This window comes from Monopterus albus, unplaced genomic scaffold (assembly GCF_001952655.1).
Source record: "Monopterus albus unplaced genomic scaffold, M_albus_1.0 scaffold76.1, whole genome shotgun sequence".
Taxonomy (NCBI): Eukaryota; Metazoa; Chordata; class Actinopteri; order Synbranchiformes; family Synbranchidae; genus Monopterus; species Monopterus albus.
Genome location: NW_018127956.1, coordinates 1,945,064 through 1,966,963, shown reverse-complemented (window position 1 = coordinate 1,966,963; position 21,900 = coordinate 1,945,064). Strand labels below are relative to the sequence as shown.

General features: G+C 42.7%; 3 protein-coding genes across 3 annotated transcripts in view; 2 read left to right on the top strand and 1 right to left on the bottom strand.

The window, feature by feature from the left end:
* itga3b (integrin, alpha 3b) overlaps positions 1-21,900 on the top strand; it is a 115,815-nt gene that overhangs the window by 52,039 nt on the left and 41,876 nt on the right. The window lies entirely within an intron of this gene.
* dlx4b (distal-less homeobox 4b) lies at positions 5,529-9,477 on the top strand. The gene is made up of 3 exons (XM_020606189.1): positions 5,529-6,195; positions 6,976-7,169; positions 8,521-9,477. The coding sequence occupies exons 1-3, from the start codon at positions 5,889-5,891 to the stop codon at positions 8,773-8,775; spliced, it is 756 nt and encodes a 251-aa protein (XP_020461845.1). The 5' UTR covers positions 5,529-5,888; the 3' UTR covers positions 8,776-9,477.
* On the bottom strand, positions 14,207-16,764 carry dlx3b (distal-less homeobox 3b). The gene is made up of 3 exons (XM_020606188.1): positions 16,284-16,764; positions 15,322-15,506; positions 14,207-15,045 (listed from the first exon to the last, which is right to left on the bottom strand). The coding sequence occupies exons 1-3, from the start codon at positions 16,621-16,623 to the stop codon at positions 14,731-14,733; spliced, it is 840 nt and encodes a 279-aa protein (XP_020461844.1). The 5' UTR covers positions 16,624-16,764; the 3' UTR covers positions 14,207-14,730.

Below are 21,900 nucleotides of genomic sequence, written 5' to 3'. Positions count from 1 at the left end.
CACTTGACAGAGCCAGGCCTTGTTGCCAGGAGCTGAACTTGATCCCGCCAGGTTGGTCCCATTGAAGAGCTATAAAGAAAGGACTTTGACCTCACTGCTGTGCAAGATCTATATATCAAGCCAAATATTAATTCTCAAAGGATGTTCATGTATAATAAAAGAGCTGTGCTTTGCTGAGAACTTGTTTTGACATGTAGCTTACATGCTGCTTTTCTACAGCTCTTGCCAGACGCCATTTTGATGTGTGATAATGGTGGAAAGTTATGTGACCGCTGTCCTCCAGAGCTCTCGTTTTAACCTAGCACCCTGGCCACCAATGACCCCTACTGCTGCCTGCCCTGTGAGGTTAGTCATCCCCATGAATGCTGGCATTTCAAACTGAAGCTTGCCTGTTGCCCTGCAGACCACAAAAGGGGGTTTACATTACCCAGAGGTGCAGGTAATTTCAGATGAATAATCCTTGGACCTGGTAAACCGGTCCTTAACACGGCCTACTGTTTAAACCTGGCATCCCCAGGCCATGTGTCATTGTATGTTGATTGGGTGTGCGTGTGTGATTCCGTAGGCAAATCATTGTCTGGTATGTTCAGTATTTCTATGTCTGTCAACTCATCTGAGAGAAAAAGTAAAAATTATGACAGCTATTCAATTATTATCTTTTGTCTAGACCTCTGGAGCTTCTTAAACTAATACATTTATGTGGGTCTTTTTTAGTTTTTAGTGTTTTTAGGAGATTTGTGCCTTCACAGATGGCCTCTGAAATACTGCTGGAATGCAACATCAGATACCTCCTCAGATGTTTGTACAGTAAACACACAGTTAACAAAGCCAGTAGCCCTGGCAGAATGTGATGCCACTCCCCCAGCTGTTTCTAACCTAGTTGAATTCCCTATGCCATCTCAGTCACCAGGCCTGGAAAGATTCTCACACACACAGCTGTCTCTTTCAGCCCCTCTTGAATCTGCTGTCACCCTCTTGTTGCCCCACTGATCCCAGCTTTTGTGTTTCTACTCACCTTCTGGGGGCAAAGATTTACAGTGGAAACATCCCCTCATGTTGATCTGGTGAGTCTGGAATGTGTGTTTGGGCAAGATTTTTTTAGGTGTGTGAAAACAACAGAGTTGTAAACACCCAGGGTAGAACCAGACTGGCTTCTTGGTTCCAGATGTGGAGCAGGCGCACACTTTTACTGCAGCCCTAAGCACTGGGCTGTAACTCAATACACTGCCACTACTGTCCATCAGCTGGGCTGTCACTGGATTCATAGAGACAGGTTACTGTGAGATGTTCTCTGTGTGCGTAGGTGTGTGCGCACCAGCGCCCACATTCAGGATTGGTGCCAAATGCGCGTTTGAGCCGCAGCCAACAAGGTTAGAAAAAAAAAGAGCAGTGTAGCTGTAATTTAGGCATATGACCGACATTCTCTACAAATGAGGCCGCTTAAATCAGATGCCCCGTGTGACACCGAGCTCAGGTTGCACCAGAAAGGCTTATATGCGTATTACGGTTAACGGATTCCAGACGGTAGTTTTGCCTCCCGAATCGCCAAGGCCTCTATGTTCTACCAATCTATTAAAAGTTGAAGTGTGACTGTCAGCGTCGCTGGTGTCCGCATGGCCACAATGGCTCCAGTGGTGAATTCAGAGCTTGAGCCAAATGATAGTTCGCGTTTCCTGCGCAGGAACGAATTGTAACGTTTTAGTCATTTGCTTTTTGTTGTTTTCGTAGCCTACAGGTGCACAGTGTCGTTTTCTCTTCTGTTCGCATTATCTGTTCCAAATTGGTGACAAGTGGCTGATTAATTAGGTCCATTTTATTTTGGTTTTGAACCTACAATTTGAGTTCCGGTTATAATTGGCGTGCGAGTAAATGGTGAATATGCTGGGACATAACTGACCATGCATAAAAGGCCTTTTTACCATCAACATAAATTATACAAGTAGAACTAATAAGTGTCACTGAGCAAAAATGCAATCTCCTTTTGATGAAGTATGAAAATGTGTTCCTGCTTTAAATTTCCTTGTGTGGATAAATGGGAACGGGGACAGGTGCAGGTTTCTTTTCAGAATTAAAATAATTTCAGGGAATATTCTTTTCAACATTACTGGGCATGAATGATGCATGCAAACGTTTCACTCACAAAACTATTGTATTTGCATTCATCATATTGCAGCTTTAAAAAGGAGATAAATATTGAAAAAGAGTTTAAAGGAATCAAAACAAATGCAAATATGAAATGTTTCAACAGAGTTTATATTTTTACAAAAATGAAGCTGTATACAATCAGCTTAGATTAATATTAACAGGAAAACCTTAGTTAAACTTTTAGAAACTGGGATAATTACATCTTAATTTAAATTGGAATTCAAACAGAAAAGAATATGAGCCTTCTGTTTGTAGGGCCTCACTGAAGGTAGGTCACAATTGTGACATGATATAAACAGTTCACCTCAAAGCTGCCAGTCACCATCAATAGTATTGCCATTATAGTTAATACTTGTGTTAATAATGTTAACTAAACAATTCTATAAAACACAGCAACCAAGTCGATTATATTACAGGTGCATAGTCCAAATATAGAAATAAATAATATAACTTACATAAGTAAAGTAAAAATCACACAATACTATAAAATATTCACATTGGCCAGTATTTAAACATTACGTCTGTCTGTACCATGATGTTGATCAGGGTACACCATTACACTCAGGAGTCCTTACACATCGTCAACAACATGGCTGCACTAGAGGAATGAAAGGCTGGCCGTGCAGATATTAGTGCTTCTGTGCGCTGTGGTGCCTGGAGGAGAGATTAGACCATTCATCTTCTCTGCTTCTCTGGCTCCTTCTCTTTCCTGAGGCAGAAAACAGTCATAGAAAAATGTGAATCTCAGTGTGTGCATTGGCTTTGTTGATGCAAATCGGCTGGAAAACAGTTGCCTTGTCGAGTGGAAGGCGTTTCAGTGACAGACACCTGCTTATTTTTAACATAACAGCAGTGAAGCATTGGGTTCATATATTAATATCCAAAACCCATATTAAAAAGTCAGTATACGTCACTGAAACTATAATGAATATGTCTGCTTTTCATTTATATTTTCATGTTTCTCCCAGCTTGTCCATAGTCTGTGATGCATTTCTGGTGGGATAACTTTGTCAAGCCACGCTTCATCTTAACACACACAGTGTACTGCAGAAATTGGACATGTGGGTCTTTATTTGTGTCTATTATGTAGTGAACTGAGCCTATGATAATAAATCCTGGCATCCTGGAGGGGTCCCGGACTGTCGGTCTAACTCTGGGCCTCAGCTCAGCCCCAGCAACAGAGGGTTACTTGTAAAACATGACGTGCCAGTGGGGAAGATCACAGCCGAGGCCGTTGCCTGGGAATGTGCTCTTGGTTTGTACACAAAGAATGCTGTCACTCGGCATCAGAGCCGCATGATGGACAAACTGAACCGGTGTGCGTGTGTGGGAGAAAGACAAAACACACCTATGTCAAACACGCCTCTGCAAACCCATGCACACAGTGCAGCATGGGTGACGCCAGTGAGTCTGGGCTGCATTCACGAGGATGACTGTTTTGAACATCACCTCTTTGCGTGTATTAAGAGAGCCACAGCAAGGACCCATCCCTGCCCTATGACTGCAGGGCTCACCTTTGTTCTTCACCTGTAATACAGACATAATTACAAGACTTAGGAGCCTCCTCACCTCGCTCTCTGTCTCTCTCTCCCTCTCTGGGTCTCATACAACTCCTATGCCCACACCTTAGCTCTGACAGTCACATCCAGGACTCAATCCTTTGCATTCAGCTGTTGAAGTGCCTCACAAGAGAACTGTATATACGCCCGCAGGCCTCTGCGTCTTCAAAGCCCTGCATTTTGTGTTTATCTTCATTTGGCCTCCCTGATCCCATTCATCTGTCAAAGTTTGACTTTCCTGTGAACTATGGTCACAAAGGTTGTTTTTCTGCTAATACTGTGCAACACCTGCTCCTAAAGCAACAGAAATCTCTCAACCACTTGTTGCCAACTACAGTTATTGCCACCAACAGCAGTAATGTAGCAGTAAATTTCTAATGGCCAAAGTGTGAAGTCATTATAACACAATATGAAGCTGGCCTCTCTGCAGTGCTTTTTTTATTTTTTTTATTGTGACTGACTTTTTACTATGATGATAATTTGTGGGTGGCTGCTTGGCTGAGGCCTGTGGGCAATCGGGAAGCGGTCCAGCCCCCAGCAGGCCTTTAGTGCTGCTGAATTCCCAGTAGTTGCAGGCAGGGTAGGACAAGACCAAAATGACTGAGTTGGACAAGAGCTCAGCGCCACGCTCGAACCCACCAAATACTCTGTTTATAATCTGACTCCAGCTTGCATGCGATTTAGCTCAAATGAAACTGGTGACTGTTGGATTTTCTTGCAAATGTAGTCTTAGTAGTAGTAGTTTTCTCCACCTGTGCACAGACTGTGCTTGAGAGAAACATGGACACAGTTTTCACACCACTCCCACACTATGTCCACATGCACCTTATGACTTTTGCTGCAGTCTGCACCACCATCCCACCCTGTTTTGCAGGTTTGTGTTTCCCTTATGTTATAAACTCTGACATTTACTGACTATAGGCAGAGGATCAAGAAATGAGTTTGTCTCTTTTTGTCTTCCAAATATTTATTTTAATTCATTTAGAGAAATCACACATGATGTAAACCCACTGCACATCTACTAAAGCAGTTACACCAACTGCTTTTTTACAAATTGGGTCATTGAGTATCTATTGACTAATTTTTTAAAGGACATCTGCACATCAGTTAAGCTGAACAGTAAACTTTGAGGGGATGCTTCATGAAACAAGCCTGTGCCAGCATGTTTAATGGTGCACGGACGTATTGGCACTAAACCTTCTGTCTCTACAAGTCATTTTTAAAGCTTTAGCTCATGTTCTGTTCGACAATTTAAAGAAAAGAACGTGAATGTTGCAGAATTAAAGGTGTTCTTATTATTTGTGGTCCGTTTTTTTAGTAGAAAATAGTTTATGCAACATTTCTAATAAACTTTTAAATATTGGTGAATTCTTTCACTATTAAAACGTTATTAAAATAACGAAAATGCGCCTTTATTTTGTAGAGAATTAAGCGCATGAACCTTATAAATCAAACAATGCTAAATATGTTTAGTTTAACAGCAGATTAGATTTGGTGAACAAGATTTTATTTGATTACTTATCAGTTTCCCTTTTCCCGTAGCCGTATCATCGAACCTGTTTTTTCTAAATCAGATAAAATTTCACAAACACAGATGTTACTTTTATTTTGGAAAGCATCACTATTACAATTATTTTCCGACGTCTTCCATAAGTAAAATTTCCAAAAAGCAGGTCTGTTTTAGAACAATGCAGTAACACACAGTACTGGCTTTAATTAAATTATATTTGATGCTGTAGATGTCTTTCTTACATTCCAAGATAAGAACGAGATCACAACGATATTTATTTCATGATCCGTGGAAGGAGGTTCCTCCTGGCTGCAGAGCTGCATCCTGTATCTTATGTTAATGAAGTTAATGGTGGAGCTCCAGTGACAGTCGGCAGCTGAAGACCAATGAGAGAGCTCGCAGATGGAAGGCAGTTTGTTTGAGGCTCTGCAGGAAGGAGGTGTGTGAAGGAGCATGTTGGCTCCCCCAGTGATGCAAAAGAAGCGCTTTTATCCGATTTTTACCTTCTAAACAGCTGAGATCATGCGAACTGTGACTTCTCACGGCTGGGACAGCGTTTTCACAAACAATCCGTTGGACTTAAGTGTGAATTTGTTCTAAGATTTCCTCGCTGCCTGACAGAACTCATGAAACCTTCTTCAGAGCGACGGCTTTATGGACTCGCGTATTAGCTAATGATGTCTATGGGTTTCATGCCTGACAGCCTGAATGCGTCAGATCCCTCCAAATCGGCCTTTCTAGAGTTTGGCCACGGACACCCGGCACACCAGCAGCACTCCCCCGGACTCTCTCACATTTACCCCGTTCACGGCTTCCACGCTGCTGGACATTCCCAGCACGAAAGTCCTTTTCCCGGCAGCGCGTCCTATGGTCGCTCTTTGGGCTACGCCTACCCCGGAGCGGTGAACACTCATCCCCCATCTGCGTACTTCCAGCACAGCAACAGCAGCAGTCTGGCCCACAGCAGATTAGAGCACCCAGGTATGTGGGAAACTGATCAAACTTCACTGTTGGTATTAGTCTGGTTTGCCTTCATGCTTGAGGGCAGTTCTGCACATTGTGCGCAGTTTGCCTGTGACGAAAAAGAATCACCCGAAGGCCCAGTAAGGTAACAACTAAGTCATTGTCTTGTATTGAAAGTTGAATTAAGGCATGCGCGTCAGCAGGTACCGTGTGTCCAAACGAGGCCCGTCATTGCCAGGCACACGGTGCCATTATTATTTTTATTGACCATAATTTTGTGCGGATAAGCCCAGTTGTTGGGCGCGTAGCCTGGGCCTACCTCAAGAATTCCTTTTAGCCCTCACTGTTGGTGCATAATAACAGACAGCTTCAGAAAAAATGACTTCTTCCATTTCTATATTCTGAATTCTGAGCCTCCTTTTAAAAACGATTATTTTTAGATTTTGCAGTGCGAATTAGCTTCCTGTCAATAAAACATTCGGACTCATTTTAAATCCATTCAGTATAAAACTATATTCATTTAAGGCCAGGGGTTCTCATCATGTTTTAACATCATAGCCAGTGGAGTCGAAACGTAAACGCTTAACTTAGTTTTGGGCCTTGAGGGCCTGTTGCTTCTGTGTTTGGAGCATGGTTTACATTGTCCAGGCACATACTGAACCAGTGATAAGTGTTCTCACTCTGCTTGACCTGACTTGCTAAAAACCCACTTGGGAGGCTTTAGGGGGTGTCGAAAAGCCATAAATCTAAACTCCTCTCCGTCTCATTCCCCCTTCTGTTTTCTGTTCAAACTGCAAGATCGAGATAAGTCCACTACTACTGAGAACAGGGACATTCGCATAAATGGCAAGGGGAAGAAAATCCGGAAGCCTCGGACCATCTACTCCAGTCTGCAGCTGCAGGCTCTGCACCAGCGCTTCCAGCAGACCCAGTACCTGGCCTTACCGGAGCGCGCCGACCTGGCGGCCAAACTGGGGCTCACTCAAACTCAGGTGAGCCTTCTTCTCTCCCTGCAGTCCTAGATAAATACAAGGAAAGTATAGGCAGATGAATGGAGCTTATATGCCCTAATAACAGTGAAGTTATCTGAGGCTAACATTTCGGGCCTGCAGTAATCACACTGCATATGGAAACGCTCTCTAAACTAATAGTTTGTATTCAAATGTCTTGATTTAATCGAACTTAAAGCAGCCTGAAGAAAACTATTCCGGGGCCTTGTTGACGTTGAAAAGGGAACCTCGTATTCGCTGCATTACTTAGGATTACCTGCGCTTGGAGATCAAATGAAAAATCAAATAGTTGTGATTTGTAAGTCGATACTTTAATGCATGCCTTATTTACTGTGTTTAAATCTGTGGTTGTTTCCTTTGTCAGCTTTGGTCTCTGACGTGCTCCTTGTGATTGAGGCATAGGTGTAATTAGATAATGACTGAAAGAAGAAAATATTAAGAGTACAATTAGGAGTTGTCAGCTTTTTTCAAGTGTTTTGGTTTATTATAAATTACATCTTTTGAAATTAAACCACGTCCTCATCAGTTTTATTTTTAGGTTTTTTTTTTTCTTTTGCTTTTCTTAAAGCTCTCATACGTTTAGGCCTATTACACCGTGTCTTCTGTCTCCCACTCACGCACACGCACCGTGTACATTAAATGTCCGAAACAGGCGCTATGGGACTTTACTTTGCAGACAAACAGGTGCACGTGTCGCTGTCATCTTATCATTGTCTGGAACAAAAGTGGGATCTTCAGATGTCGCCTTATGCTTTGTCTCTCCCTAGTTTCATCACCAAAATGACTAATATCTTAGTCTAGAGTTTCAGAATAAGGTATAAACAAGTGAATCCACTGTGTCATCCGAGCCGCCTCCTGCACAGTTTTCTAAAAGCTCAACATTTATCTCTGCTGCTGCCCAGATATTTATAGATTAAACGGACAGCTTAGGATGCTTTTATTAATGAACTTTCACACCATTGTTCTCGTATTTAAAAAAAAAAGCCACTGTATTTTGAGTCTGCAGAACTTTTTATCTCGGCTTGTTGCTGTCACTCGCATGCGCCACTGCGCTCATAAATCAGTGAACAATAGGAGAGTTCGGTTTCAGTGAAGTGCCACTCAACCATTAGGCTGAATGGGGGACAGTGCACCAGTGATAGGCCTGGGATTCACAAAGTCAACAGGGCAAAGACGAGAGAAGGTCTGTTTAATATTGTTCACAGTACTCACTTCGGGCCAGTCTGAAAGGAACGGTGCTTATAAAAAACAACTCCCCGCATTCTTTACCTTACATTGCTGCTGATTGTTAACGACTCTAACAATAATGTGCGCCCTTTTGCTCTTTTTATAGGTGAAAATATGGTTTCAGAATAAGCGCTCCAAGTATAAAAAGATCATGAAGCATGGCAGCGGATCGGAGGGCGAACATCTCCACAGCACCAGCGCCATCTCCCCCTGCTCGCCCGGGATGCCCCAGCTTTGGGAGGTTTCCGTGGCCAGCAAAGGAGCCCCAATGCACCCAAACAATTACATGAACAGTTTTGGTCATTGGTATCCAAACCACCATCAGCATCAGGACGCGATGTCCAGGCCTCAGATGATGTGAGTGGAGCGTTTTTGGCCAGGTGCTCTTCAGACTTCACTGACCTCACTGGGTTTTTAACAAGGCCTCCTCTCACAGCTGAACTTTGTTCAAACGTCATAGACCTTGTTCATATTCGCCATGTTTTGTGTGCGTTTGAAATTCAAGTTTCACTGCAAATTTCGATCAGCCATCTTTTTTTTTTAGATTTGTTATGTCAGTGCAGCTCGTGTTGCACGGCCTCAGCTCACTGAAATGTGGATTTAGTGTGTGCAGTTTAACAAGAGAGACTGGATAAAGGACCCTTTAAAAATGTGCTGTTGTGTGCATGGGTCTGCTTTGTTAGCAACACATAATCCAACGAGCATTATGCTAATAAATAGCGGTTGGATTGACGTTATTGTGATTCATTCCTTGTGTGACGCGCTGGTTTGGGTACCTGTTTTGCCAGTGAAATGTTTCCACTGTCAGTTTTAAACGTCAGATGAGTGATGGATTTATATTCATGAAACTGAGAAAGAGCCGCTGACTGCTCTTAGATTTATGGCTCATCTGTGAGACCCCCATCAACAAAGGTTTGCACAGACGTCCCTGGTCAGTTGATGTAACACTCTATACATACAGCCTCCGGTTCTATGGATAGTGTGTACAGCTCAGCTTGTGTCATAATTCATAGCTGTGATATCGTTTGTCATTTTTCTGCCAGCGCTTCCCCGCTGCTATGGACGACACCCCTGCCTATGAATTAGCTGAAGTGTTTTTGTCAGAGACCTGCATGCGAATAGATTCTTTGGGGAGGAGGTTGTCTTGGCTGCTTACATCTTATCTCATTTAAATTTGAAAAATTGTTGTATTATAATTACTTTAAATTTAAAGGAAAGCGGTTCTCAGCATGGACACCTATAGGTTATGCGAGGTGGCGCCTTTACGCACGTTGAATAACGCACCGCACAAATGCTCCGTTTTCAGTTAATTTGAAAACCAGTAAACAGAAGAAACGGATTCCAAATGTAATTAGTAATCTAGGATGCATTGGTTCATCATACTCTAAAACAAAGTTATAACATGGAGGACGTTTTTCGTGTGTATCTGAGGCAGCATTCTTCTCCACACACGGTATTTTAACGACGCTTTCATCCTTCTCCTGTGAGTTCAGACAAGCTGACTCAGTCATAATAAAACGACAAATAGCTGCACTGTTCCTCCAATAAACTGGGCCCTATTCAAAGTACTGATTTGCACATTCTGGCGCTTCCACACTTTAAACACAGATAATTACTTATTTGTCTCTGCAAACACTTGGCCGCAATCTGGGCTGATTCTCTTCATTACCCTGCTGTTTTCACTTTCTGGCAGACACTAGCTACAATTTGTCTGATGTCATATCAGATTAGAAAAATAACTGACCCACCATACATGGAGTTATGCTCGTATTCCTGTTATAACGGGGTTTTACATCTATACTAAACCTTATTTCTGTTACAGTTGTAGCTCCTCATATGTGATGTCATTTTAAAAGGCCATAATTAATGGGTTTCACATCATGCTTTAGGGGAAACTCTTAGCATAAAGCATGCACTATATTACCATTTCATTACATGCTTTTCTCACTGAGGTGTTGGTAAAAGCTGTTATTCTAAGATAGCAATACACCAGAGCCATACTAGGTCATACTAACAACATTCACACTGCTATCACCACTGTATCACTAGTACACAGTCATACTGTCTTACCTTAGTCGAAGAGCCTTGTTCGAGAGGTCGAAAGCCTGCAGCAGTGTTTGTCTGAAGAACAAAGCCACATCAGAGCCTTGTGTTTTCACTCCTCAGCTGATTTTCTCACATAACGACAGGCATTGTGTTGTATTAACATCTCCTTCTTTATATATATGTACACCCTCGTGCCCCTTTTCCTCATTCCCGATGATTATGTGCCTTGTTAAACATGCAGGCAAAGAAGAGGCGAGTATTGCTGAACCAAGTGACGGGGCATCAGAGAAAATTATAGGCAATTTCACATCTCCCGATTAGAATAATGGCTCATGGAGTTGGACAGACAAGAGTAGGACCTTTCAAACATGGGGCAATTATCATGCAGGCAGATTGAAGGGAAAGTGAAAAGGCTCCTTGTGTAATAGACAAGCTAAGAGGAGGGGACGGAAGGCTGGGAGATGAGTTGAAGGGTAGTGATAAAGGCAAGTGTGGCTGTATCAATGCTGTGGATGGTCAGGGTTATCAGATACGAGGTGTCTGGTGGGTTTTAATTGCATGATAGCAATAAGAAGGAAAATAGCTTGTTATTAAAACCCAGTTGGTTTGAATGGGCAAATGGCAAGGCAGGTCTCTCTGGGGTGATTATTGTTATTAACATGAGTGAGCTGACATCTCCAGTTGGTGGGAGCAGCTTCCCCGTTAGAGTGAATGTGGTGTAGTGTGAAGGAAGGCTTGACTTGGTCTGGAGCATGATGCACACACATTCTGGAGGGATTAAAAGGTGGCATAGAGTTCTGCAGGCAGAAAGGCATGGTAGAGCAGACACCCCAAAGCACAAGATGCATGGATGTGAGTAAAAGCAGGAATTACAACTGCTATTTTACGCATTTAGCAGTTTTAAGTGTTTGTGTTTTTTGTTTTGTTTTTTCTGAAACCAATGTCTGGAGGCCAGATCTTCAGTTTTTAAATCAAGGTGAGCTCATGGTGCAGCAACACTGAGCCCCTCACCATGCAAGGCTGTATGAAGATGTGATGACTGGCTGTGAAGCATCATCACGCTGCCCAGTCTGGCACTGGCCCTGAGGTTAGGCAGGGTTCACAAGTCCACAGTTGTCAAGGATGCCTTTCCCCCTTCATTTCATCCCAGTTTACAGCAAAATGGAGAGAGTGAGTGATCCTAATGCAGCCAAGGCCCGGCCGAGGTCCGGCCAAGGCCCACACCGAGCATTGGACAGCTGCTGCAAGTCTTTCCATGGATGCATTTCAGCTCTCGACCTCCACCTCAACCCATATCGCTGCACCCCAGAGACAAGTGCTGACACCACACTGTTGACTGTTGCAGAGGGAGGGGGGCAAAAGCTCACAGGGGTCCGGGCACCAGCTCTATGTAGGGTGCTGTGATGTTGTGCCATGCCGAGATCACATTCAAGTTCAACAGTTCACCTCCAGCTCCACGGCTACTTACACTTGTTAATGTTTAGAGATGACATATACGGACATTTCTGACAGCCCACACACCAAAGTGAAGCCTGTAGCGAACACACGTTTGTCTTCAGCACAAATGTTTCCTCTGACAGAGCTGAAGGCCACACATGCTGAGGGAGTCACTGAGGGGAGGTCACATGGACCCTTGATGAGATTTCATTGATATTAAAAGGCAATAGTAATAATGCTGCTTTTGTCAAATCAGCACAATGCACTGACCTGATGAGTGACGCTATAGACAGCTGGTGTTGAGTTCAGGGAAATAAACCATAGAATAGGATTAGGAGCGTTTGATGTTTTTGTGCCGAGATGAGTGTGTGTGTTTGTCACAGGTGTCAAAGAAACCAAAAGCTATCATATTTTATGGTAAGTGAAATATATTAGTTTGAGATCAGATGTCCTCATAGTTTGGTAACGTGAGGACTGGTGCAAAGAAATTCTGTGGCACAACATGTTTGTTGTTTTTAATAACAGACTGAAACAAAAGCCCATTTGAATTGGGCTCAAAACTACATTTAATAATTTGAACATAATATAATTAATATGTAAATGATGCAAATTGCTATGGTTCTCAGAAAATACCTTAAGATCCCTAAAAGGTGTATTGGTCAACAGTATTAGTGTATTTAAAGAATAAAATAAATCTACAAAAATCTGGTTGTTTGACTGAATTATATCAAATATATTTTTCATTCTATATATTGTAAATCGTATTTGATTCTAATGTGAATGAATCTATTCAGAAATGTACTAAATAATGTATCATTTAGAGACAGTAGTGTAGTTTAATAGTAACATGTTTTCTCTTGATGCTAAAAATTCCAAACTGAGTGTGATCCAGTTTTAGGACGCACCGTGAGACTGAGTACAGAAGTGCACTGTTCTGAACTGACTGTTATGGCACAAGGTGTTCACTCAGTAACGCCTTCAGTCCTAAGGGGACACCATTCTTAAAGGCGTGGAAAAGTAGATCCAACCTGTAACGCCGTGAGAACATTTTCTTTCGGTGTGTCATGGTGCCTTGGTGGTCCATGTGGGTAAGATCGCCATTAGCGGGTTCTCCACCATAGACATTTCTGCGCAGATAATTTAGTAATGCCCTGTTGACGTGGCCAAAGTGAGCTGATTGTCCACTGTCATTAGTTTAGAAGATTTAGTTTGTGTGAGGTTCACTGTCGCTGTCATAATAGTCATGATCAGCGTCTTAATGTAAGTGTGTTCCGCAGGTTTCCCTTGTGCCACAGTCGCTCATGAAGCGCTTGTATCACCTGGCCAAATCTGTTGCCATAACATATAAAACGGTGTACGTTTTCCCATAGAACAAGTGCGTAAATCCTCTGTGAAAAACGTGCGTCATCATCAGATGAATGATCGGTGATCTCAAGTGAAAACCTGCTTATTTTGGAGTCTTGGATCATTTTTAGAAAAGGTTTGTCAAACGCAATAGAAAGAATCGGTGTCTAAAGTGAAACGGTCAAAAGGGGGGGAGGGGTATGTTTCCTTATGCTTTCAGTATTTTGAAGCGTTTCTATGCATCCTGCTGTGGCAGCGTGCATGTGCGCGCGCGAGATCCCCTTCGGCAACAGTTACACCCCTGCACAACTCCACCCACCACCTTCTCTTCTTTCTCTCCCTGCAAACGTGCTGTATTCTCTCTTGTTATCTGGCAACATGGATAGTAATAAAACCAAGTTGTCTCCAACATGTCTGCATGTGGGCCGCCTCCTACTGCAGCAATGTGCACGTAGCTCCCGGAAACAAAACAGGCGGACTCGTGTACATACTGTGCCCACTACAGTCTATACTTCTATAGATTATTTAAAAAAAATCGATTACAGCAGGTTATTGTTCTGTGGTTCTCAGATATAACTTTTTGGTTTCCAGTTAGACACGTTTAAAATTAAATAATGACTCAACTAGCACGTAAAGGCCTAGCTCAATAGGCAGGGATGATACACTCAGTATAATCCACTGCTTCATGGCACAAGACTTGTTATCCAGGTGCATGGGTAATTATCAAGCTCTAAAGATGCGTGAATTATAATTACATTAGAATTGTAAATGTGCACATGCAAACTCTCAGCACGTGGCCTCAACGCATTTCCTGCCCCGTTTAGAATATTGTAGTTCAAGGTGACCCTACATTTAATTATCTGCACGGTTTGTCCTAAATGTCACAAAGCGTCTGAACTACAAGACACAACATGCGATTAACAGCTTTATTCAGTTGACAAAAATGCATCAAATTGACTTTTTACATGAATATAAAATGGTTTTGGAAGCACCACAGTGCAGTCGTTCCGTTTTAAACAAATATGATCATAGTGGTTCTGCATATAAACACATATTTACAGCCTTCGATATTTTGTACACATCCATATAAATATGACCTGAGTTTCTTTTTTGCGCTCTCTCTACACACCCTCATGCATTATTTGAATGTAGCACGGGTCAGCTGCAATTTTGTCAATTTTCGTTTCGTGGTCAGGCTACTTGTTTAAAAAATTGCATATTCGTTTATAAAAGAAGGAAATACAAGAGAAGCGATAAATAATTTAAAAAACACGCCAGACGTCCGTTAAATATGCTGCCACAAGTGATCAGGAATCCCTTATGTGCTCTGTGAATGGTAAACCCAGTCCTGAAACACTCTTGGTCATCCAGAAATCAAGTGTTTCACAACAGGCCTGCTCCAGGTCCAGTCAGCCTTTGCTCTGCAGAGTCATTGTGGAGAGACCTCTTTGTGGGGAAAAGTGAAGATAAATCTGCTCTTAGGTTATTGTTAATAAACAGCTCCCACGCTTTGCTGCGGGACTGGGTGGTGCACGGTGCTGGCATGCTGTAGGTGTGATCCCTGTTGGTACCAGTGGTTGTTATAATCCTCCAGGTATGGCGGTGACGAGCTGTGCGTGGGCTGCGGGACCTGAGGTCTGCTGATCGTGGTGTTCTGGGGGGTGCTGTTCTCCCAGACTGCGGGGGAGGGCGGGGAGTTGCAGGCCATGGAGTCGCTGGCGTTGGGGCTGTGCTCCAGTGGAACCTCGCCGTTTTTGTACAGCTTCTTAAACTTGGACCTCCGGTTCTGGAACCAGATCTTGACCTGAAAAAGGGGGTAAACAATTGTAATGGAATATATAAGCAAAAAATTAAACATTTGGTAAAGTTTTTACCTAAATATTAGGCTCCTTTGAATGTAACTTTACCAAAAACTGTTTAGCAATATTTTACTGGGAGAAAATATGGAAACCCTGTGCCTTCGTGCGTTATTACGCATCGATGGATAGCTACAGGACAAATTAAATATTGGGAATCCCTGTTCGTCAGAACATAAGTGTGTTAGGAACATAAGTGTGTTGTACCGGGTCAGACGGCTTACCTGTGTCTGAGTGAGGCCGAGCTGAGCCGCCAGCTCCGCTCTCTCGGGAAGGGCGAGGTACTGCGCCTTCTGGAAGCGTCTCTGCAGAGCAGCGAGCTGGTAGCTGGAGTAGATCGTCCGCGGTTTGCGGATCTTTTTCGGTTTTCCGTTCACCATGCGCACCTCGGGCTCTGGCTCTTCTTTCACTAAAATGACAAAATAAATAAAACAGGCCATTTAGTAAAAGAGTGAGTAGCCACAAATTGAAAAACACTGAGAATAGCCTACTGAAATAAAAGCGAAACTGTCACTACAAACTGTCGACGCCTGGAAATTCTCTCACTTTAAATTAAAAAATGAGATTTTGAAAATCATTTTAATGTAGCAATGTTGCTTTAAAGCCCAAAACGATATAACATGACAGCTTAACATGTTTCCCACAAATCAAAATCACTCAAACGGGGTCATTTTACTCTGCCAAACTCCCATTCTGGCAAGCCAGCGGTGACATGTAAAAACTGATTAGTTTTTATCAAGCCATAACTGCTTTATTGCCGTCTGTTGATAGCCGACTCGTTCTAAGGCGCTGTTAAAAGCGTGACATTAACATCAGCCCGCACAACACACCGCTGAACAAATGGTAGCTTTTCTTAAAAGCTGAAAATACACAATAAATCAAATATAGTGGAAAGTTACAGTGGCCCGCTAAGATAACATTAATTGAGACCTCGATTTGGCTTCACATTACTGCAAATATAATATCTCCCACTAATTACACAAATCCTAAAAAACCTAAGGGAAACATGAAATAAAAAAAAGAGGATATAAATTGCGTTGGCAAACCCGCAACTCTGATTTAATACACGGTCAAAGCTCGAACTCGGTCCGAACAAGTGAACTGGCTTCAGTGCGTTGGGAACATGATGCACACTGCAGATAAACACAATCAGAGTAAAATAACTGGGGATTATTTCAACATTTACCTGAGCTCGGAGGCGAGGCCTGTAGGTGATCTCTGTTGTAATAACTGTACTGTCTGTAGGTATTTGTGTAAGGGTATTCAGATTTGGTGGCGTATGCTCCAGCAGCTCCCATTCCGTTCAGATTAAACTGGTGGTAAGAGTTCATCGGCTGTCCGTACGGCTGACTCGGGTAATATTCGTGATGGCCGTGGGCCGTCTGTCCGCTGTAGTAGCCCATGTCCGTCACCGAAGACTCTGGTAGAGTAGGAGAGTCCTTGGAGTTCGGGTGGCAACTCATAGATCCAGGAAGGTCGGTCAAAATACTCGCAATCTTTTTCTCATACGTCTGGCCGGCGCTCATGGTGAAAGCCGGTCTCCCGAGTAAACCAAGTCCACTGGTGGATTCTTTTGTTGAGAAGTGCACAAAACAAAATCGTAATAAAGAACTGGGGTATCTGTGTGTGCGCGCGCTCTTTGAACGCAGCGCTATGGAGAGCCTGTAGTCCACTGAAACTCTGAGTTGCGAAAACCTGGTTGTGGCATCGCTCAGCCTTGTGACACAGAGTTATAGAGAGCTGGGCTGGATGCTATCTTCCTATTGGTTCCACTGTTTTCCCCCCTCTTACGCTCCAGGCGAAGTCATGGTGAAACCCAGCCTTCAGCAATGAGCGCCTATGCACGCATACCTCTGCCCTGAGGTTTTTCCCCTTTCTCTAGATTTGCATTTACCTGTTCTCTGCCTGTTGCATGCAACCCCGTAAAACCTTAGGCGCTGTCTGTCCAAAACCACAACCAGCTATAAGTCCAGTTCTTCTTATCAACACCATCATCCACGGGCTGCACACTGTGGCACCGAGATGAAACCACATGGCAGCCCAGAGCCTTTCCCAAGCCTAAATCCTGCAGCCAGACAGTCTCCATAATGTTTTATGCAATGTTTTCTTAACAGTGCCTTGAGATCACACTGTATTCAGCCCACTGAAAGGTTGACAGCCAGCCTCCACAGGCTCCTGTTGTCATGTATGAAGTACTGGCGGACAGTGAACTTTATGTGAAAGAGATGGAAGTGATAGGTAAAAGAGTCGTTCAACTGACATGGCCTGCGGGCAAATTCCGCTTTACTGTCCCTGTTGTGTGCGTGCGTGTATGTAGCCTAAATGTAAATTAGATCAACGCCGGCATTAAAGGAGGGTGAAGGAAGAGCTATAGCTTATTGTTTCACAGGAGACACTAGTGGAGGTGAAAGAGGTCTCAGTAAATCGTTCCGTTTTTATCCATTTTGAAAAACATTTTGCAGAACAGAACCAAGTTTAAAATGTCTAATCTAAAAGCAAATACATTGTTTTGTCTCTAATTTAAAACAGGGAAGATGTTTATCTTGTCTCTTCAGCAGCTCATTCTGTCAGCTTAAAGCACGGGGAACAGCGCCCCCTGCTGTGTTCTTTGGTAAATGGAACTTTCGTTTGCTCCGTGAAAAATATAAAATGCAGATTTACATAGTTGAACATGAGTTTTATCCGGGAACGCCGATATTCTCCATGGTGAAATGTAAACATTCCTTATAGAACTGGTTCTCATGTCTTTAGATAAGACTCCTGAAAGAACGCGCGCCTTCTTTAACACTCATGTCCGATGACCTACCGCCATCTTTTGGCTGTCAAATTTAGTTCAACAACAATAAAATAAAATATAAAAGAACCAGGAACTGTACCCCCCTGAATATCTGAATAATCTGAATTGTGCTGTTTAATCCCAAAGAACATAAATGAAGGAAACGACTTAAGTAGATTAGAGATTAAAACATAAATTCCATGAGCTAATTCAGTGAATATATTTATATTTGAGAGCTTTAGCACTCTGAACGTTTGGTTTGTTTGTTTTGTTTTGCACTTTGGTGATGGATGGACTGTGAAGGATAGCAGGAATACGTTTCAGTGGAATGTTTACTCCATAGTTTCATTGGATAGATACAATCAGAAATCTTCCAGTGGGTTCTAACATATCTGTCTTGTAGTATCACAGAAGCTCCAATAGATGGCGCACATGTCTAACAATTATTCAGTGTAATGCATCAGTTTGAGAGGGAGAGAACATTATTACACACATGCACATATAAAGCAAAAGTGTACCGGGGGGTGGGGGCAGTCAGCTTGTGTAATGCATCAGTTTGAGAGGGAGACAACATTATTACACACATGCATATATAAAGCAAAAATGTACCGGGGGGTGGGGGCAGTCAGCTTGTTCAGCGTGGCTGTGTGTGTAATTACCATTTGATATTATGTTTAGATAAACGTTTTCATGCTGGCACCAACCAGCACTCCCGTAGGCCTTGAATAGTGTGAAGATCAGTTAGACTTTTAGATTTATGGATTGTGGGTTCTTTAATTTACAGTATTTGGTACTGTGGATTCCCCATTTCTTCTGTGAGGCTTCAGGGTGTGTCAAACTGCTCGTATTGTAATGTCCTTTGACACTGTGCTTTATGTGGATGAGAGTTCATAGTCTGCCAGACAGATAAGAGAAAGATAAAGGCTTTAGTAGAGATACATTTTCAAGCAGTGTGCATGTCAGGAAATGACTATGAATTACCACTTCTGCTTCAATGTTTATTTCTCATTTCTGTTTTCCTTAATGTCCCAGTTGTTTGCTGTCAGGTTCCACCTGTGAAAACCTGTTGCAAAGAACAGACCCATTAATCTGCAAATCTGGGGTTTGTCTTGGTTCCACAAACACCAGACTGCCTAGTTTCAACACTCGAGCAGAACTCATAGTAGTAGCTCCTCTGTGAGCTACATGTGTGTGTATAAATGGACATCAGTCTAAAACCTGTGGCTCAAAACTTTTTTTTTTCTGTCAGAGGAGATGTAATTCATCATTGGGTGAAAATCTACCCTGCACACAGTCAAATGAACTCTACACTTGTTGGTGAGTCAGCCAATCAAAGCCTCACAAAACGGTAACATGAGACAGCATTCAGACATCTTTTGTACTTTTCTAATGTAGTGTGTACAAGTGGAACTGCTGGCTTGGTTCCAACACAGAACAAAAGCTCGAACCTTTTTGTACTCTACATTACAAATGAAGCAATTTCCCCTCAGAGAAAGTCATTTTCCTTCTATTTCTCAAATCTTCCCAAGAGTCATCAGTGTGATTAGAAGCAAGACTAATGGCATATGTAGGAGAATCAGACATACCAGTCTAGTAAATGATTGCTGTGATAAAATGACAGTGGCTGTAGTTATCAGAAAGTTTCAGTTCATGTCAAATGAACTGATTCTTCCTCAGACGGTTATGAAGCATTTTAGATTGATATTGCACACTCAGTTTTTTTCTCTATGTACTCTACTCTTTCTGAAAGCATGAGAGAACTTCACGGTGGGTGCAGAAATGTTTGCACCTGTCTACTAGGGACACGATAACAAAGGGAAACACATGGATATGTATACACCTACTACCTACTGCTCCATTTGAACTGTAAGGACATGTAACACGGTACTGTATTTTCCTCCCTACACATATAAACAACTTAAAGGGTTCCCCAGTGCAGCAGTGTGTGCATAATCCCACATGCGCACACCTACGCAGCAGAGGATGTTTAGACCTTAATTATGAAGGGGACGCTGACACCACAAAAACAAGCTCCGCTCATTGCTTCCTACGCCCGCGCAACCATCAACACCCATTTCATCTCCTTTTGAAAACATCAAGGCTGCAGCGTGGAGTTCCTTGACCTAATGAAGAGCCAGTTTGTGCAGATGTGATTGAACGCTGGACTTGCTTAGGGAGTCGGGGAGCTCCCACGAGTGGGAGACTTGGAAGCCCATTACCTATTGACTCCTTCTTCCTCTCGCCCTCCCTCCTTCTTCACTCCTGATTAGACATAAAAAGAGCGACTAGCAATGAGTCAAGGACTTTGAACCATCTGTGTAATGTAGATGTGTGTGTGTGTGTGTGTGTGCGCGCGCGCGCGCAGACAGGGAAAATCACTTGATGCTTTTTACTTCAACTTCCCTTTCATGAATGAACGCTTGTCAGTGTTCTCTGTTTCCAGATACAGTGTCTGTTAAGTAGAAAAACTGCAGAATCCATTATCTAAACACTGACTTAGCATGTACAGTATAATAGGCCATCAGAAAACAACAGCAACTGGCTTCCCCTCAAACAGGCCAACAGCTCAGCGCTCCCATCACCCCAAACTAAAAATATTCAACTTGATCTGGGACTTTTCTGGAACAAATGATTGCCCCACCCTCCCAGCACTGCTGTAAGTTGGCTGAGCTACATGTAATTGAGGCTCTGCTGTTTTCAGGCTGCTTCACGCATGACAGTGTGCTGTGCAGAGGTGATGTACAGTATATGTGTGTTTGTGTCGTGCATTGTACAGCACCAGGGAAAAGTGAGACCTGGGTAATGTGTTCCCAGATGTTCACATCTGCCAAAAGAGTAAAAAACTAATGGAAGACACATGTGGCCATGTGTTTAAGGCCTTTATCTTCTTCCTAAACACACACATATACAGTACATAAACATGTTTAAAGCACCTCCCACAACACCATCTGAAGCTAAATGCCCCCTGCAAAACTCCTTCCACCCACCAACTCTCCTGTGACCTGAAAGAAAGACTAGGTCCATTGCTATTGACCATCTGCTGCTCACTAATGACTCTTGTTTCTGTGGAGTCATGCTCAGCAGTTAACACACTTCCTTCACACCTTCACTTACACCCTGTTAGACACAGTATAGGTCCTTTATAAGACAATTTTGTTTGTTTAAATATGCACCTTTTCTGAGTCTGAGATTATGTTTTTATACCCTAGGACTGCTATTTAATGAGACACCCTTGGATCGTATGAGAGGAAAGGGGTAAACGACCAAAGTGAGTGCATGCTTCAAAAGTATTCAGTCTGTAAGGTTTTTTTTTAATGCAGGGACAAACAATCACACAGGCCTCTGACCCAGAAAACCGTGAGCACTCGTATGCAGTGAGTTAGACAATGGGAGCCTGATAGCCCCACTAGTCCTCTTCGTCTTTTCCACCCTGCTGGCACCAGCACCAGACACTATACAGAGGCGTCCCTACAAGTGTCTCAGCCATGGCAGCTTCAGACTCACTGATAAGAATGCATCTATTCTACAACTCCACTTTGCCAAGAGTGGATGTGTAAGAGTGGCCTGCAGAAACGGCTGTGCAGGGTGCGGTTAAAAGAAAGAAAGAGACGTCTTTGATTACTACTTCTTGGCTCATCCTCTACTTAAACTTTTGCATTCACTAAAGCTATTTCTTGAGCACGCTATGAGCTAAAAGTATGCACAAGGCAATAGTTGTTTATTGCAATGATGATATACTTGTATCTTTTTGTATTTGAAAACCAACTTCTGCAGAACAATTCATTACCTATATACAATAATTGAAACTATAATATTTGCAAATGTTTCAGTGTCTCATGACTCTGTTCCCACTATCCCACAGTTCATCTTGAGCCTTGATTTGATTTGTTTTGATTTTGATTTGATTTATTCTTTCATCCAGTCCTACCCCATGACATCATCTTATCATCATTGGTTTGCAAGCAGTATCTCTACATAAATAATTCTCTTCTACACCACACAAGTAATATACTAAAGAATTATTACA

Coding starts and splice junctions, on each gene's coding strand:
- dlx3b (XM_020606188.1), bottom strand. CDS start 16,623: ATGAGCGCCGGCCAGACGTATGAGAAAAAGATTGCGAGTATTTTGACC. Junction 15,507..16,283: donor GGCCTCGCCTCCGAGCTCAG/GTAAATGTTGAA, acceptor TTGTCATTTTAG/TGAAAGAAGAGCCAGAGCCC. Junction 15,046..15,321: donor TCGGCCTCACTCAGACACAG/GTAAGCCGTCTG, acceptor CCCCTTTTTCAG/GTCAAGATCTGGTTCCAGAA.
- dlx4b (XM_020606189.1), top strand. CDS start 5,889: ATGATGTCTATGGGTTTCATGCCTGACAGCCTGAATGCGTCAGATCCC. Junction 6,196..6,975: donor CAGCAGATTAGAGCACCCAG/GTATGTGGGAAA, acceptor TCAAACTGCAAG/ATCGAGATAAGTCCACTACT. Junction 7,170..8,520: donor TGGGGCTCACTCAAACTCAG/GTGAGCCTTCTT, acceptor CTCTTTTTATAG/GTGAAAATATGGTTTCAGAA.